Source organism: Oryctolagus cuniculus, chromosome 11, assembly GCF_964237555.1.
Source record: "Oryctolagus cuniculus chromosome 11, mOryCun1.1, whole genome shotgun sequence".
In the NCBI taxonomy this organism is placed as follows: Eukaryota; Metazoa; Chordata; class Mammalia; order Lagomorpha; family Leporidae; genus Oryctolagus; species Oryctolagus cuniculus.
This window is the reverse complement of record NC_091442.1, coordinates 32866777-32885752: the sequence shown is the minus strand read 5'-3', so window position 1 is coordinate 32885752 and position 18976 is coordinate 32866777. Positions and strand designations below refer to the sequence as shown.

Genomic DNA, 18976 nt, shown 5'->3' with positions numbered 1-18976 from the left:
TGCTATAAGGAAGCCCACAGTAGCCAGATGGAGAGGCTGCTTAACTAATACATATTCCTGATCAGTTCTCAGCTGCTTTGGCCATATTGTACCAGCTGCTAGGCATGATGAATGCAAATGGTTGCAGCTAGCTCTTGCCTTAGCCTCCAAGTATCTGACACTAGATAAAGGAACACAAACAAAACCAGTCTCGCTGAGCCCAGCAACCCAAGAACCATGAGACCAAAGTTTTTGGATGGTTGGTTATGCAACAACACCTAACATGAATAAGCTATCATAGCAAAAATTTGTCTATGTGAAGTCCACTGAAAATCTCGGAATCTACTCAGGCCATCTGTCCTCTATGAGACAGTTTAGCAATTCATGCTACTGCTTAATAATGATCTTTTCTCTAAAATAACCATAGAAGGACAGGGGAACACTGGAGCACCTTACACCAATGATTTGTTTAGATCTGGAAGTGATACATCACACTGCTTCTATTTGCAGTCTATTGACGGAATAGTCACACTGGTGTGCCAAACTTCAAGGGGAGTATGGAAACCCACTTAGGGAATGATTTTTAACTGCAGAGTAGAAAGATAGGAGAACTAGACATGGATACACCACATTCTTCTCCACTCTCCTACAATGCCACCTCATCAGAGTCCAGGGAATTCCCTTTCCTTCTAGGACTCATGTAGTTTTGTATAACCATAGCTGTACCATGAGGCTATCATTGGACACTACTGTGAGGATATAAGCTTTTTTCCTAGTACCAGATACCAATCATTTAAAAACTGTAAATCCATACTTTAAATATGAAAATGATTGTACTCTCACTGAGTTACCTAGTGCTACATAACAACTTAACTCTTAGTGGCTTAATCCATCAACACTGATTACCTCACAGTTTCTGTGGGTAGAGGACCCTGTTAAGCTGTGCCCTCTGGTTCTGGGTCACTCATAAGCTTAGTCATCTTAACGGCACTAGGGATAGATCCACTGCTATCTAGGTAACTCATGTGGTTATTTGTAGGACCAGTTCTTACAGGGATGTTGGATTGAAGCCAGTTTTTCATGAGATGTTGGTTGGCCTCCTTCAGTTCTTTGTCACATGGAACTCTCCACACAGAATCTCAGACTGAGCAAGCAAGAGGGGAAAAAGATTTCCAGTCAGAAGGAAGTCGCAGGTATTCTACTCTTTTTCTAACCTTATTACAGAAGTGATATTCCCATATTCTTTTATATGGGAGTGAGTTACTAGGCCCAGGCCACATTCAAGAGAAGAGGATCACACACAGGCCTGAACACTAGGGAGTCTGATCTCTGAGCACTGTGTCTGAAGCTGCTTACACCTACTATTGTTATGTAATGAGTGTTCTGTTAAGGACTAAGATACATAAAGTGAAGCCCTTAACTTTGAAGAGTTCCTTGTAGGCTGGAGGGATGAGGGGAGAGGGTGACAACTACATGTTATTGTGTTACAATATGGAAAAAAATGTAGTAGAGTTTGTACAGGAGCACCATTGTATCTGAGAGGAGATAGCAGCTCATTTTGCATGGGATAGAGGCTGAATAATGACTCACTGGGTAACTAAAGAAGAATATTTTAACCAGAATGAAGAGGCAAGGAGGCATAAAAGTACACAGTGTGCTTGGGGAGTGGGGAGGAGCTTTGTGTTACTGGAACACAAAGGATGGTGGAATGTAAGGTGGGCAGAACTGAAGCTAGTTCGTGAACCACACGAAGTAAATTTAACTTACGTAAGAAAAATTAGAGAGCCTTAGAAGCAAATAATACTAATGCATACATTTTTTTGAGACCTACCACTATAGTTTAGGTATTATCCTTAACTCTTATAATCATCATAGCAACCATTTGGAGCAAAGTGTACCATCATCTGCAATTAAAGAGAACCTTGATATTAACTAGTTTTAGCCCCCAAATCACATGACTAGAAGTGTCAGGGCTGAGATGGAGAGGCTGGTTGTGGTCTGACTATAAGGGCATTATCACCCTGCTCTGTGCCTCCTCACTGCCTCCCACACACTTTTGATATATTGCTTCCTACCCTTCTCACTCCGAAGGCCAGAAAATGCCATCCTTGAGTGCACGATTTCTGTTAGAAACAGGACGTGCTTGAGCAATGAGTTTGTGTGAATGTGTGAGCCCTAGACTTTGTCTTTTTGACTTTTCATACACAATAGATAAAATAGTAAAAGTAACTTAGCTTCAACAGTGACTGACATTGTGCCAACCCTATACTATACATCCTCCTTCCACAACCCACATTTTACTGCTGGGGTCTTTTAAAGCAAATTCTAGGCATCATATTAATTCATGCCCAAATATTTCACTATCTATAACCAATAGAGATGTAAAATATAGTCATAAAGCCTTTCTCACACTCAATAAAATCAATAATTCCTTAATAGCAAATATTACTTTAAGAACTCTTTTTAAGCCAGTCATATCCTATACAAAAAGTGACACAGAAAATAATGATAGATTTCTTGTTTATGAAGCATTTCTTTTTACAAGCACAGTAAAATGTTTCTCATTGACTGTGGGGGATGCAGTGCTCACAGTAACAGTGAGTCTTAGTAACATTGTTTTCAAAAAACGTTTTCTTAATAGTTTGTAAACTTTTGAATATTATATTTTGATGATACAGATCTGGGTTCACACATAGCTTTTAGCTACTACTAATCAATACCCAATTCAGGCAAGATCTTCCCTGCAGGCAAAATTAATCTTTCTTTCTAGGTTACTGACTGGAGATTGAATTTATGGGTCCTAAAGTCCTCTTCGTTGTGTAGCTTTTTATTTTAAGCGTAGGAAAGAAACCACATCTTTTTCATAATCTGTAAACCACATTTAGTTTCACGCTTTGCACAGCGGTAAGTGAAGAGGAAGCACATTTTGAAGACAGGCACCCACCTTCTATTTGCAATTCAGTCTCACACACTAATGGCTCAGCGGTCCCAAGGAACAGATTCGTTTAATGTGTATCTGGAAAGAGATTTGAAAGTCATTTTCTCTCAGTTCAAATCTGACAAAACTGCGGCTGAGAGAAAGGTGAGTCCCTTGTGATTACAACTGGCGGTCTTATCTGACTCCTTTTATGTGTAATACTCCTTTTTTAAAAAGCGTCTGTTAAAATCATTTTTCTAAAAAGAAAACGCAGTGGCATTGCTTGGTTTAATTATTGTCTGCAACCAGGCAGTGACGTGTCACCTCACAGGCACGAGGCACTTCCCTCGGCAAGGGATGCGCACCGTTGTCCCTCCGTTTGTCGTTCAACATTACGTCGACTTTGCAGTCCACGGCTAGTCTTCCTGCTACCCCTGAGGAGCAGGTGGGCTTATTAACGACTAACCACGTCTCTCCTTTAGAAAAATCCCGCATGCCCAGCCCCTCTCCCCTCACCTCTCCACCCCTCTCGGGACCCTGCGCCTGCCGGCGGCGCAAGGTTCTAACTTCCACCACGTTGGGTCATCTGGTTTTCTTCAGCTTGGCGCTCCGGAAGAAAGGACGGCTGTTGCCAAGGCAACCGGCACCCCGGGCAACCGCGGGCAGAGCGGGAGGGGGCGTGGCCTCAGCAGGCCCCGCCCGAGAAGAGGCGGTGTCAGCGGCTCGCGTCGCGCGCGGGGTGTCTGTGCACAGTGGGGCGGAGGCGGAGCGGCTCGGCATCTCCTCAGGCCGCCTCGAAAGGCTTCCTCGAGCGGGCGGTCGTGTGAGGCCGCTCGCTTTCCCCACACACCCTGTCGAGGAGCCTGTCTCGTGTCCCAACATGGCGGGCGGGTGCTGCGGCCGGCTGTTGACTACGCTCCTGGCCGCCTGGCTGGCGGCGGCCGCGGCGGCGGAGACTCCGGCCGGCTCTGAGCAGGCCTCGCTGCCGGCGGAGCAGAGCAGGGTCCAGCCCATGACCGCCTCCAACTGGACGCTGGTGATGGAGGGCGAGTGGATGCTGAAATTGTGAGTGTGCCCGCCCGCCCCGCTCGCCACCCAGTCCTGAGGCAGTGAGCCTCCGCACGCCGCGCGGTCCGCTCGCGCTCCCGCACCGCCTCCCTCGCTCCACCTCAGGCTCCGGAGCCGCCCTGCGGACGACCTGCGGCGCTGGGGGCCGAGCTGCTCGCGCCGCGCATGCGCGACGGCGCTCCGTGGTGACAGCTGCGGGTGCAGCGGCTTCCCCTGCTCGCCAGCTCCTTGCTTTTGGGAAAAGTGGCTTTTTTTGGCGGGGGAGGTTGGGGGGCTCTAAGCAACTGCTCCAGGGGGAGGTGGGCTGGGGAGGGGGCCAGAATCTGCCAGAAAGCTGTGCTTTTAACTACAGGAGCGCGTGTGGAGGAGAAAGGACATCCAGTGACATGCGTGTGCTGTATGAATGCGGGCACGCACGGGCCAGCTATTTGTTTAATAGATGCTGCAGAACGCGGAGGCCGACCACTTTGTGTAACGTAACTTGACTTTCCTTTGGAAGACGTCGACATGCCATTGTGAACAGACCACAAGCATGGCTGCCTTCTAAATTTATAAAACAAGATGACAAAAAAATGCTGATATTTGTTACAATTCTTAGAGGTAGGCTTTTTGGGTAGATGTCATAATTGTGCGAGTGTGGTCAAGAAAAGGGCATTAACAAATTGCCCCCTTGGACAATAAAAAATGGCAATAGAAGTGCCTTTGCTCAAAGGAGATTGGAAACTAGTTTTGAGTAAGGTGAAAGCAAGGGCTTTGCTGATTGGAGTTTGACTTCTAGTTTAGGAAACTAGTAAGGAAATGATCATTTGGAGGAAGACTTGAGGTGGACATTGGACAGCTGTCTGAGTAGGCCTGAGGGACCATGATGTTGGGCTTGCAGGGAAAGTGCATAATGTCTGGAGATGGCCGAGTCTACATCTCTTTAGCTTGTGGTTTCAACAGTGCATATCTTTGGTCACTACTATTTGATAATTAAGTTTATGTTGAGAATACAGACACGTGGTTAAGACCAAATGTTTTGGTTCTTTCAGTTTTAGATTGCAAGCAGGTGAATACAGAGTGAAAACCTCAAGGTGAGGTCAGAGTCCAGAGTTATGTCACTGTTATTCGATGGGTTATATTGCTTGAAAAATATAATGCGCATTATCCCTCAAATATGCATTCACCTTTTGGTCACTAAGAAGGATATTTTAGACCTCAAAATGAAATGCCATTAGTATCATGATGAATCAATAAAATGAAAGAGTTCTGTAGACATGAAAGAATTATTAAAGTTAAACACTTTAGGAGAGAATGAGGCGGTCATATTCCTTTTTTAAGAAGTTAATTAATTTATTTAGAAGTCAGAGTTACAGAGAGAAAGAGAGAGAATCTTCCATCTCCTGGTTCACTCCCCAAGATGGCCTCAATGGCCTGGGCTGGGCCAGGAAGTAGCCAGACCCAGGAGCTTCATCCCAGTTTCCCATGTGAGTAGCAGGGGCCCAAAACACTTGGGCCATCTTTTTTTCTGTTTTCTAGGCCAGTAGCATGGAACTGGAATGGAAGTGGAGAAGTCAGAACACCAACTGGTGCCCATATGGGATGCCAGTGTCGCAGGTGATGCCTTTACCTGCCTTACCACAACACCAGCCCCCCATATACTACTTTAGAAAGAAACTTTCAAAGTAAGAGGAACCTTATGATAGGATTGTCAGTTTGTAATAATTAGAACAGATGCAGGGAAGCTATACATTTTGTCAGACAATATAGGGTTCTCTTTTTCTTTTTTTTCAGTATATTTACACTAGTGGGATCCATAATTACCATCAAAGCAGAAAGGCCTTTCTGTGTTTAATGATGTCAACTACTTTGCAGTTCCTTTTGGAATTGCTTTTTTTTTTTTAAAAGTAAGATAGCTAAGAACGTTAAAGCTTTGGTGAGTGTAAGCCCCAATAAGTTTATAGTGACAGCCAACAACTCCTATGTTGATGGTTCACATTTTGATTGTTTATAAAAGTGCAAAGCTAGATGTAGTGATCAGTTGCTGTAAGCTGGCCATGTAGCCACTTGAGTGGAGTATGTTTGAGTTGTGCTGCAAGATGAATCTTGTAATCTAGAAGTATAGGTGGATATGAGGCTGGCAAGGAGAGGACTTAAGCCATTGCCTCTACCTTCTTCCTAGATACCGGAAGCTAAATGCTATTTCTGAGGAATTGTGTGCCTCTCGTCTATTTGGGATTTATTTCTCTGTATCTTTGCATGATACTACTTCTCCTTCCTTTGAAAAAATCCAGCATTTTAGCAAATACACAATTCATTATATTCTCAATATATGCCCAAAATAAATTTCTAGGTATTCAGTTATCAGATTATTTTCCTAATGGATACAATAGAAATATACAAAATGTGTTAACACTACCTCCTGTTAACACTTTATTCAGGAGAACCAGTTATAATAAATGGAGATTATTAGCAGGCCATAGACGACATTTAATTTCTCTAAAGAGCAAGTTAGAAAGTTTTGTGATGGTATTGAAAGTTTGACATTAATGTGAATGACAGTTCTTTATTTGCTCATTGGCTTATAGATTACCTTTCTTCTGAGAATTTTTTCTTTTATATTCCAAGTCATACAAAGTCCCTGAATGCAATTCCTGGTTATATGGGCATTGAAAATTAATTTATTTTGAAGAACCTAGCAGTGTTTGTCTTCTCTGAGACATGAAAAGCTTCTATTACAAAAATTAATTTTCTATATTTTCTTTGTCTTTCAAACTGTCAATTCTTTGAATTATAATTTACTTACCAGTTTTAAAAATGTACTTCTCTGTTAAGGAGAGGTATCACTTAAAATAAATATTCATAGTAATTCAGCGTTTCTACTCTGAAATCTTTTTAAAGATCTGAAAAATTCTCCCATTAGTACTTACATTTTCTTTAATGCTATGGACTTATGCAGTTTTATTGTAGACTCATTTTTCTCTTGTTAGCTTTCATACTTTGTTTTATAATGTTTACCCCTATTTCTGCTATGTCACTGCAAATTGGCTTGCTGTACTTTTATTTCCCCTTGCTGTACTTTTCTAATGAAAAGTTTGTCCTTTTTCTGAGTTAGGAGAAATTATTTAACCTTTGAAATAGCTTCTGTGCTTGCTTTATTTCCATTGTTTTATACTACTCTTCATTTATTTGCTTTGCAACGCTTTGTTCTTTTAAATAGTTGCTTGGCTGACATTATATCAGTCCTAGAGAATATCACGTTTTTTTGAAGCACAAAAGTACATAATATGATACATTCATATAGTGTTCTGGTGGCTTTTTTACTCCCCAAAGAAATGAGTATATGTCCAACTAGATTAATTTTGATCTGCTACCTTTCAACTAATGTTCAGAGGACAGTATTTTTTTGAAACTTATCTCTGTAAAGCTCTTTATAAAGCACTACTTTTTCTGAATTTGCTCTTGCTTGTGTTTCTACATAGAAATTAGGTACCTAGTGAATGGAGCAAAGTTTTATTGATTTCCCTAGCACCTCTAGATTTTAATATTGTCTTTCCAGTATTCTTCGTATTTCTGGAGAGAATGTGTAGAGCACCACTGCCTTAACTTTTCTGTTTCAAAGAGTGATGATATCTTACAGGTTAATAGATTTTCTTGATTGTTGATTGAATATTAGGTTTGGATTTGGGGACCTGGGAAGGCAAGAACTAATGAGCTGCAGTCATGATTTCAAGGGACTGGCAGTTTGCTGTGTTCTGAGAGAAACAAATTTTAAGTAGTGTTCAGTTATTTAATAGATGTTCATGGGATGCTTCCTCTGTGAAAAGCACTCACCAGTGCTTTTCAACAGTATACTATAGGCATTTTGGATTGAATAGCACTTTGATGTATGGTGTGACACCTTTGGAATACCTGGCCCCTGCCCATTTCATTCTAGCGTATCCTTAGTCAAGTGACATCAAAGCAATCACAAGGGGCCTGCGCTGTGGTGTAATGGATAAAGCTGCTGCCTGCAGTTCCGGCATCTCATATAGGTGCTGGTTCAAGTCCTGGCTGCCTTCTGATCCAGCTCTTTGCTATGGCATGGGAAATCAGTGGAGGATGGCCCAACTCCTTGGGCCCCTGCACCTGTGTGGGAGACCTGGAAGAAGCTCCTGGCTGCTGACTCCTGACTTCAGATTGGTGCAGCTCTAGCTATTGTGGCCAATTGGGGAGTGAACCAGCAGATGGAAGACCACTCTCTCTGCCTCTTCTTCTCTGTCTGTGTAACTGACTTTCAAATAAATAAATAAATCTTAAAAAAAAAAAAATCACAGCCCCAATTCCCTGCACACTTCTAGATGCCTCTAAATGGAGACCACTGCCCTAGATAAATGCAAAAGGGGAGCTCATAAGCTAACACAGAAGTATGTGATTTGGGGGCCTGGAGTTGTAGTGTAGCAGATAAAGCCAATGCCTGGGACACCAACATCTGATATGGACGTGCCAGTTCAAGGCCTGGCTGCTCTACTTCCAGTCCAGCTCCTTGCTAATGCTCTTGGGAAAGCATCAGAAGATGGCCTAAGTGCTTGGGCCCCTGCACCTGTGTGGGAGAACTGGAAGAAGCTCCTGGCTCCTGGCTTTGGTCTAGCCTAGTCCTGGCTGTTGTGGCCATTTGGGGAGTGAACCAGTAGATGGATGATCTCTCTCTTTGTCTTTCCCTCTCCCACTGTAATTGTGCCTTTCAAATAAACAAAATAAATCTTTTATTTTTAAATCAGTTTGTAATTTCAGATTATTTCTGCAAAGAATTTAAAAGCTTCATTAGAACTTGTCATCTACAACGGCTTCATCATCATCATTATGATCATGGTAAATAGTTACATTGCTTGTAACACATGTTCCAGATGCTGTCTTATTTGATCATTCCAATGATCTGATGCAGTATTGTCATCCTCATTGTCACTGACTAGAGAAGGTGAAAAGGTTAAATCTTTGTCCAAAGCACTACTTAGTAAGTAGAGGGCAAGCTCAGAACTAGAGTTGAAGTCTGAACCTTGCTATCCAGTTACAAGCATGGGGGAGTAGTTGGAGTACACTAGAGGAAAGCACAGAGCCTGACTGACTGTTATTGAAAGCTGGCCAGCTGCAAGCAATACAGGAAGGGAGGCCTTGTTCCTACAGGATTCAGGGTCCCATCTGTGCTTCTAATCATTTCTTTAGGTTCTGTGAATGAAAAGCATTGTTGTATGTTCATTCTTGATGCTTCTCTCCATATAAATAGGTGCCCTACCTTCCCTACATCCTAACACTCCAGGAATAATCTTTCTCACCATGCCTTGTTTATGTCTATGACCCTTATCTCCTTAGTCATTGTAAATTTATGTATATGCTTTTTAAAAATTATTTACTTGAAAGAGTGACAAAGGAAAAGACAGTGTGAGAGAGAGACAGAGATGGAGAGACAGAGAAAGGGAGATGTCTTCCATCTGCTTGTTTACTTCCAAAATGCCCATAACAGTCAGTGCTGAGTCTGGCTGAAGCCAGAAGCCTGGAACTCCATTAGGGTAGCAGGGACCCAAGTATTTAGGCAATCATCCACTGCCTTCTTAGGTGCATTAGCAGGAAGCTGGATTACGGATCAGAAGTGGAGATGCTATGACTCAAACCAGCACTCTGATTTGGAATGTGGGCGTTGCAAATGGTGGCTTAACCTGCTGCACCACAATGCTTGCCTCTATTTATGCTTTTGTAGTAGATTTTTTACTCTTCCAGTTGACTTTAAGATTTTAAGTACAGAAGCAAAGTTTTTCTTCCCAGTTTGCCTCCAGAACCTTAATAACTGTTAAGTAGTAGGTATAAGTAATTTTTGACTAAATGAATGAGTGAATAATTGTTTTAATTATCCCTTTAATCCTCTGAGTATATAACTGAAAATAATATCTTTCCATATGTTCTTAAATATTAAAGATAATCACTATCGTATCCCATTTGTTCTTTCATGTAATAAATATTTGTTGTGGCCTAGGACCTGCTAGATTCTGTTCTGGGTACAAATGATGCAGCAGTCACTGCCCTAGTAAACTGTTAATCCTAGTGGCACTAGTGAATTCCATTTTCTCTAGCAGATGTGTGATTCTTATGGAATTGTCAGTATTTATTATTTAATTTTTAAAGATTTTTAAAATTTATTTGAAAGGCAGAGCTACAGAGAGGCAGAGGCAGAGAGAGAGAGATGTCTTCTGTCTGCTGGTTCACTCCCCCAGTGGCTGCAGTGGCTGGAGCTGTGCCAATCCAAAGCCAGGAGCCTCCTCCAGGTCTCCCACGTGGGTGCAGAGGCCCAAGGACTTGGGCCATCTGCTGCTTTCCCAGGCCATAGCAGAGAGCTGGATTGGAAGTGGAGCAGCTGGGACTCGAACCAGTGCCCATAAGGGATGCTAGCACTGTAGGTGGTAGCTCCACCAACTATGCCACAGTGCTGGTCGCAGTATTTTATTTTTCATTAACATGTTCCAGAAATGACTTCCTAAATAATAGAGTTGAGCATATGGATTTCAATTCCTGGATCATATTAAGAGTTTTTCCATGTTTGTCAAAAAGTAGAATGACACCTGATGTGGCTAAGACATCATTTTGCTGACATTTAATTTCATTTACTAAGTTGTAGAAAGATGAATGTACTCATCTCTTCTCCCCAACAGAGATTCTTTTGAATGTTTTGGTCAAAATAAATTCTAAAAGGAAATTGACACTATCTGATGTTGTCCTTCTCATTTCTGCAAGGATAAGAAAAAATCAGGAGAAAAGTGAAAGTACTGAGAAACTGACAAAATTAGAGCCAAAACAGAAAAAGAAAAGTTGTCTATTATTGGTGCATAAAATTTATTTTTAGTGAGTTTTTCTTTCTCAGAAATATATTTAGGTAAGGCCTTCTCTGAGAGGTTTAGAATGCTTTATGAAATCTCATATTAAATGCAATGAGTTCACATGATGAAAGGATCAAGACCCTTTAACTATCTCACATTTCATGAAAACTCAGTGTACTTTGTACATGAATACTAACATGTATAACAGAAAGCATGCTGTTGAATGTGGCTTTCTAGAAAGGATTAAAATTACACTGGACTCATATCCAAGCTGATGTAATTGAATGGAATGTTTTGGCTATCTGGAATATATTTTGAATGTCTCTATGAAGCTTTCTGATTCTACACATCGTTGTGACCTCCAAAAACTTACAATTACAATGTTATTGGTTTACTGTTTTTGTTACTAAAAGGGTGCTAATTGCTCATGGGAGCTCTTAAAGAAATATTAATTTTTGTGTGCAGCACAAAGTTATTGCAGGCCAAGTTGTTTATAGTTTTTTGAAGACTGCTGCTGTGAACTAGTTGTAAAGAATGTAAATGATCATGTTCACTCCTTTCTGAATTTTTATGCACACATGCATATGTACATAAATAAGCTATATTTATATATACAAATTATGTATGTTTACTAACATACAGAGAAACATCAGAGTCACATGGTTTATCCCTCTTTACATTCATTTTATCCCTGGAGATGCTTTACATATAGTAGATTCTAAATTCCTGTCCTTTAAGTACAGAAGAGTACTAATTACAATGCTGTGGCAACAACAGACCAGTTCCCACACCTAAGATCAGAGCTAATGTATCTCTACCACTGACAGAACAATTTGGTGAACTCCAACTCAGTGCTGATTAAATCTCAAAAATGATGCCATTAACTGTGCCACAAATGGTAGCAGCTACATAGAAAATTATCTCAATGGCATATCTAAGGCTATATCATAATTGTATATCCAAAGTCTAGTTTCACCAAAACTTAAGTATATATGATAGTTTATCTATAGACCAGAGACTAAGATTTTTAAAAATTATGAAGTTAGTAGGATTTTTTTTTTTTTGACAGGCAGAGTGGACAGTGAGAGAGAGAGACAGAGAGAAAGGTCTTCCTTTGCCATTGGTTCACCCTCCAATGGCCGCCGCGGCTGGCGCGCTGCGGCTGGCATACCGCGCTGATCCGAGGCAGGAGCCAGGAGCCAGGTGCTTTTCCTGGTCTCCCATGGGGTGCAGGGCCCAAGCACCTGGGCCATCCTCCACTGCACTCCCTGGCCACAGCAGAGGGCTGGCCTGGACGAGGGGCAACCGGGACAGAATCCGGCGCCCCAACCGGGACTAGAACCCGGTGTGCCGGCGCCGCTAGGCGGAGGATTAGCCTAGTGAGCCGCGGCGCCGGCCGAAGTTAGTAGGATTTTAATAATTATTGTGATTTAACAACTGTGCCCATGACTTGTAGGCAGATATAGTCCTAGGTAAATAAAGTTTATTAAATTGTGCTGAATTTTTCCCTTATTTTTGATACTTGTTTTGTCATGTCTCCTTTCTTGTGCTCTCTTTTTTTCCCTGTTGCTGTTGCATCTTATTACCTTGAATATTTTTATTGCATCAAATCTCCATCTTTTTTTTCCAAAGCTTTATTTATTTGAAGGTCAGAGTTACAGAGAGAGGGTGAGAGAGAGACAGAGAGAGAGAGAGATCGTCCATCCTTTGGTTCACTCCAAAAAAGGCTGCAACAGCCAGAACTGGGCCCCATGCTGAAGCCAGGAGCTAGGAGCTTCATCTAAATCTCCTGTGTGGGTGGCAGCAGCCTAGACACTTGGGCCATTTTCCACTGCTTTTCCCATGCAATTAACAGGGAGCTGAATCAGAAGTGGAGCAGCTGGGACTTGAACCAGTGCCTATATGGGATGCCAGTGTCACAGGTGCTGGCTTTACCTGCTACACCACAACAAAAATCCCTCTATCTGGTTTCTACCTCTGAGTGGTCTTAGGTAACCTTACACAGTCTGTAAAACTATTTTGTCTTTTGGTAGTGAGTTTGTAAAGTTCAGACGAGCTAATGCTTCATGGAAACCAAGTGGAATATTGCAAATATAATTTGTATTAGTGATTGTTTTTAATGTGTACCTGCTTTATACGTGCTAGTAATCTCCCCACCCCCCCCCCAAAAAAAAAACTTCTTAGAAAGCTACAATTATTCTCCTGTTTTATAGGTGAGGAAGCTAAAACATGGAAAAATTATTTACCTGCCCAGAATCACATGGTGATTTCATGGTTGCTCCTTCTGATTCCTCCAGCAGAACTCTTGTCTGGTATTCTGAAATGTATATTGAAGTATACTAAATAATTCAGTGTTCCTTTTTTTCCCCTTAAAGTTGGCCATCTGCCTCACCCAGTCTCATCTGCCATTTTAGTGTTTAGAAAATATTAGAAAAACTATTTCCTCAGAGGAAGAATATAATTTTTATCAAGGTTAATATACTTATTTATTTGGCAAACACTCCCCTGGAATTGTAGAGGTACAAGTTTTTTTTTTTTTTTTTTTTTTTAAACATGTTACAAGATGTCAGCAGGTTTGGTTCTTGTTTCTTGGATCTCAAGGCTTGGACAGTGAGCTATGATAAGAAGATTAATGACTTTTAGAATGACTTTGGAGTTGGATGTCATAGTCTTTTCTGGAGAGATTTAAGGAGCTAGAAAAGGTGACTTTCTTTCTGAAGTCTTGCTGATTGTGGGGCCTGGCTCTAGAGAGGGAAGAGCAAGGCTTTTGGCTATACTTTTTGTCGCTCCCCCTCTTCGTGGAGGAACGATACTAAACCCTGCCTAGGCTTCCTATCCGAGTCACGGCACCATTATGTCGCTCCCCCCTTCGTGGAGGAACGACACAGGACCCTGCACTGTTCTTTCGTCTGCTCGGCCCTCCCCAGGTTTGCTGCTGGTTCTTCCTGGGTTGGCTACCGTCCCTTCCACCTCCGTGGAAGGGCGGTTCCCCCTAGCCACTTTCCCCACTTCCACGGGGGAGCGGCACACCGCCGGCCGGCTCTCTCGGGGGCTGCTCAGATGTTCCTTCAGATAGATGTTCCCCTTAGATGTTCCTTGTGCATGTTGTCTCTCTCCTCCTTTATAGTCCTCTTCCACCAATCCCAACTCTGCTACCCACACGCCGAGTACGCTGCTCTCCTCCAATCAGGAGCAGGTCCTGCAGCTTGTCAAGTTGGTGAGAGGCAGCTGGGTAGAAGCTGTTTCCTCCTCTCCCAGAGCCATATTGTGGGAGAGCAGATGCATAGAATAAGTCTTAATTCCAGTAACTTAGTCTAGTCCGAGTTGCTCCCAGTTGCTCCCCACAGATCCCCCTTTCTTTTTATTTTTGGCGTTGATACGCGCCTGTCTTTGGTGCCCCGCGGCACACACTCTGCTCTGCCCGCTAGAGTTGCCCACAGGTGCTTACAAGCCCAATCAATCAGGCAAACCGAATCCGGGTCCTCTCTTCGCCATGTTGCGAGGAGGTTTTTAGGCGCTGATGCATGCCTGTGTTCGGTGCCCTGCAGCGCATGCTCTGCTCTGTGAGAACTGCCTGCAGGTGCTTACAAGCCCTACCAATCAGGCAAACCGAATCCAAGCCTTCTCATTGCCGTCTTGTGGGGAGACTTATGTTGATAACGTGCCTGTCTTCGGTGACCTGCAGCGGGTAAGCTGCTAGCCGCCAGCAGGTGCTTATCGTCTTACTAATCAGGCAGACCGAATCCAAGCTCTCTCATTGCCATATTGTGGGGAGGCCTTATTTTTCTCTGTTTCTATCTCCGGGCATTCCTATTTCTCCTATTTTACTTCTATCTACCAGCATTCCTATTTCTCTCATTTTACTTCTAAACTTGTTTCTCTTATCCCCGCGGTTTCCCGGCGCCCGCCCCGAGGCTGCTTCTCGGCGCCTTGCCCCGCGGCGGGTTCCCGGCTCTGCGCTGCTTCAGCCCACGCTTCTCTCATCTGCGCGGCTTCCTGGCGCCCGCCCTGCGGTGGGTTCCCGGCTCTGCGCGGCTCGGCTTCGCGCGCTCCGCGGTCTCCACGGCCTTCGCGCCCGCACCATGGCCTTCGCGCTAGCCCCACGTTCCCTATCTATCCGCGCCCCATGCGCTCTCCCCACTTGTGCCCCGCACGCTCTCTCTGCGCGCTGCAGCTTCCGTGAGTCACACAGCCCAGCTCACGTTTCCGCCACCGGCATTCAGTCCAAGTTCCCCGGGCTAACCTGGCGAATTCCAACCTGGCGGCCCACGTCTCTGCCTCTGGTTCCAGATTTTCGCCTTTTGCTCCCCGGGCTGACTTGAAGAATTCCAAGATAGCTTACGTCTCCGCCTCGGCCTGCCCCCGCGGCTTCATCCTCCCTAACATTTTTCTCTACCTGGTATGTTTCCCTAACTTTTCTTCCAACAACAATATTCCCCTCTCATTTCTCCTGGCTTCTCCCCACAGTCTGTATCCGAGTAAGTTTCTTATAGGTTTCACTTTGACTTTCAACCTGCAGTCCGTATCTGAGTCTAAGTTTCTTCTTGCTTTCACTTTAAATCCTAGCTTTCAATCCTAACTTCTTTCCCACAGTCTGTATCCGAGTCTATGCCTAGGCTTTCGATAGCTTTTTCCGGCACCTTTTCCGTCCGGCTTTTCCCTAGGGTCTTCTAGTCTCTCTCTCTCTCCGGTATTTTCCCACTTCTTCCCGCTTCTTCCCTCCTAGATTTCCTGTCCGAGTCATGGCACCATTATGTTGCTCCCCCTCTTCGTGGAGGAACGACACTAAACCCTGCCTAGGCTTCCTATCCGAGTCATGGCACCATTATGTCGCTCCCCCCTTCGTGGAGGAACGACACAGGACCCTGCGCTGTTCTTTCGTCTGCTCGGCCCTCCCCGGGTTTGCTGCTGGTTCTTCCTGGGTTGGCTACCGTCCCTTCCACCTCCGTGGAAGGGCGGTTCCTCCTAGCCACTTTCCCCACTTCCGCGGGGGAGTGGCACACCGCCGGCCGGCTCTCTCGGGGGCTGCTCAGATGTTCCTTCAGATAGATGTTCCCCTTAGATGTTCCTTGTGCATGTTGTCTCTCTCCTCCTTTATAGTCCTCTTCCACCAATCCCAACTCTGCTACCCACACGCCGAGTACGCTGCTCTCCTCCAATCAGGAGCAGGTCCTGCAGCTTGTCAAGTTGGTGAGAGGCAGCTGGGTAGAAGCTGTTTCCTCCTCTCCCAGAGCCATATTGTGGGAGAGCAGATGCATAGAATAAGTCTTAATTCCAGTAACTTAGTCTAGTCCGAGTTGCTCCCAGTTGCTCCCCACACTTTTGCTTCTGCTCTGCATGATTTTCAATAATTTTCCTAAGATAAATGCATCTCTCCCCCTACTTAGTTGTTGTTTTTTTTTTTTAACACCCTCTACCTTTTTATAATGTGAAAGATCAAACTTATCCAGTTTCAGTATTTTGTTATTTGCTAATGCTAGTTTATGAACATCAAAATCCCATTAACTTTTAAACTGTATTAACATATTAGTGTGTATTTCAGAATTTTAAAACCATATGAAAATGATGATCTGACAGCCCTTTTAAGCCTAAATCTTGTTATGGAATTTGACCTGTCTAGCACTTTCCCCCTTTGTTTCCTTCCCTAAGGCAGTGTGTGTTTGTGTGTGTGTGTGTTTGTGTGTGTGTGTTTGTGTGTTTGGGAGGGGTTCTCTTTTGATTTTTTTAATAGGCATTCTTTTTTTTTCTTTCCTAAAATTTATTATTTATTTGAAAGGCAGAGATATAATGTTATAGTGAGAGGAGAGACAAAGAGGAGAGAGAACTTCCATCTGCTGGTTTACTCCCCAGATGGCTGCAACAACCAGAGTTGGATCAGGTCAAAGCCAGGAGCCAGGAGCTTCATCCAGATCTCCCTTGTGTTAGCAAGGGTCCAAGCACTTGTGCCATCTTCTGTTGTATTCCCTGGTGCATTAGCAGGGAGCTGTATTGGGAGTGGAACAGCCAGAACTCAAACTGGTACCCATAGGGGATGCCAGTGCCATGGATGGAGGCTTAACCTGCTAAGCCACAGTACTGACCCCAAGCAGTCATTTACTATCTCTCTTCCCAAGCCTCCTTCCTTTTATAATGTAGAAATAGTGAAATTTTGTGAAAAGAACATAATTGTGAAAAGAAAAGAAAGATGAAAGGCAGTTGATATTTTTACAATGTTCAGCTTGGTAATTCACAACTTGATATTGATCTATAAAAATTTATGAAATATTTTAAATGGACACAGAAATAGAAGTAGTAAAGTGAGCCCCTATTACCTGTCATCTAAATTTAGTAGTCATTGATAAATTGGCAAATTTGTTCCATCTATTTCTCCTTTTCTCTTACCCTTTAGTGGTGCAATTTATTTACTCTAACATGCACCCATTGTATATGAACATTTTAATGATATTTTATCTCTTTCCTTTATTCCCTCAATATTTTGATGAAAGGCTTATTTTGGAAAGCTTAAGTAGATTTTAAAGATATGTCTAATTGATTTTTTCCCCCTGTGGACTATCTTGTTCTGTTTTGTGAGCATTGATTGATATATTTTAATTACAACTTTTATCCTCTGAGAAATATTAAGCAAAACAAAATGTTTTTTCCCTTGTGCCATTGTGTTTTTGTGACATTATTCTGTAAATGATAATTTTCCTTTTAGTTGTGTCATGTTTATATTGTAAAGTGAATTTCTAGCATATGTTATTGTTTGTTCGTGATATTTTGTATTAATCACAGTGTTGCCAGCTCTTTCAGTCTCCAGAAGGCTTATTTGATCTCAATTTATTTTAATTTAAAGTAAAATTAGTTTCTGTATAATTTTCCCTGGGCTGCTAGAACAAATTATAACCAGCCTGATGGCTCAAAACAACAGAAATTTATTCTCTGCAGTTCCAGAGGTCAGGAGTCCAAACTGCAGGTGTTGCCAGGCCTGGAGTCTTAGTACATATGGGAAGGTCTGTTCCATGCCTTTCTTCTAGCTTCTGGTGACTGTGGACAAACCTTGCTGATTTGGCTTGTGGCTGCATGACTCCAATCTCTGCCTTTATCTCTATATGCTCTTCACTCTGTTGCTTTTTGTCAGTTTCCTCTATTTGTCTTACAAGTATACCTGTTGTTGGTTTTAGGGCCCACCCTAAATCCAGGAGGATCTCATTAGAGGTCCTTAATTTTATTATATTTTCAAAACACCTTACCCTAAGTGAGGTCATATCCACAGGTAACAGGGTTTACTACTTGGACATATCTTTCAAAAGGATACTGTTCAACCTACCACTTTCCAAGCAGTTCTGGGTTCCCATTTTTAACATCTTCAGATTAAATCCTGGGGAACTTCAGAGCTTTGTGGTCTGAATATTTGTGATGTTTTCCAGGACATGGGGAAGACCAAATGAAACGACTAACATTGCCAGGATGGTTGTTCATACTTCAATTTTTCTTTGCTTCAATCTTGACCTTTTCTGATCCTTTACCTACATAATTACTGGAAAGATTTTTCCAAAATGTAAATCTGATCATAATTCTCTTTTCCTGTTTAGTGCTTACCACAGAATTTCAAATAAAGCTGATTTTTTTTTTTTTTTAAGACTGTGGATAGGGGCTGGTGCTGTGGTATAATGGGTAAAGCCACTGCCTACAGTGCCAGCATCCCATATGGCTCCGGCTTGAGGCCTGGCTGCTCCACTTCTGATCCAGCTCTCTGCTATGGCCTGGGAAAGCAGTAGAAGAGAGATGGCCCAAGTCCTTGGGCCCCTGCACCCAAGTGGGCGACGCAGAGGAAGCTTCTGGCTCCTGGCTTCTGATCGGCACAGCTCCGACTGTTGTGGCCAATTGGGGAGTGAACCAGTGGATGGAAGACCTTTCTCTCTCTCTGCTTCTCCTCTCTGTGTAACTCTGCCTTTCAAATAAATACATAAATCTTAAAAAAACCACTCTGATCACTTAAAAAATCACTTAAAAATGACTGTGGATAATATTTTTATGCTTCTCTTATAGTGCACTGAGTTTTCACACATATTCTTTCCACCTAGATTAGAGCCTTCCTTGACCCATGGCTGGTTGTCATTCCTCCTTTAGCTAATCTTAGCACAGATATACCATCTGGATTGTATTTCTCTCTCTGTTTATCTCTGGATTGTACAGCCCATAAGGA

General features: G+C 42.9%; 1 protein-coding gene across 2 annotated transcripts in view; it reads left to right on the top strand.

Moving 5' to 3' along the window:
• The first annotated feature begins 951 nt into the window (after positions 1 to 951).
• Positions 952 to 18976, top strand: part of TMX4 (thioredoxin related transmembrane protein 4) — a 58644-nt gene continuing 40619 nt past the window's right edge. The window contains exon 1 of one of the 2 annotated variants that reach the window (XM_008256383.4): positions 952 to 1172. In XM_008256383.4, coding sequence (XP_008254605.1) covers positions 1060 to 1172 — 113 coding nt within the window. In that variant the 5' untranslated portion in view covers positions 952 to 1059. Of the gene's footprint in view, positions 1173 to 3579; positions 3962 to 18976 lie in introns of those variants that run through there. The other variant, XM_002710979.5, reaches the window with a different exon arrangement.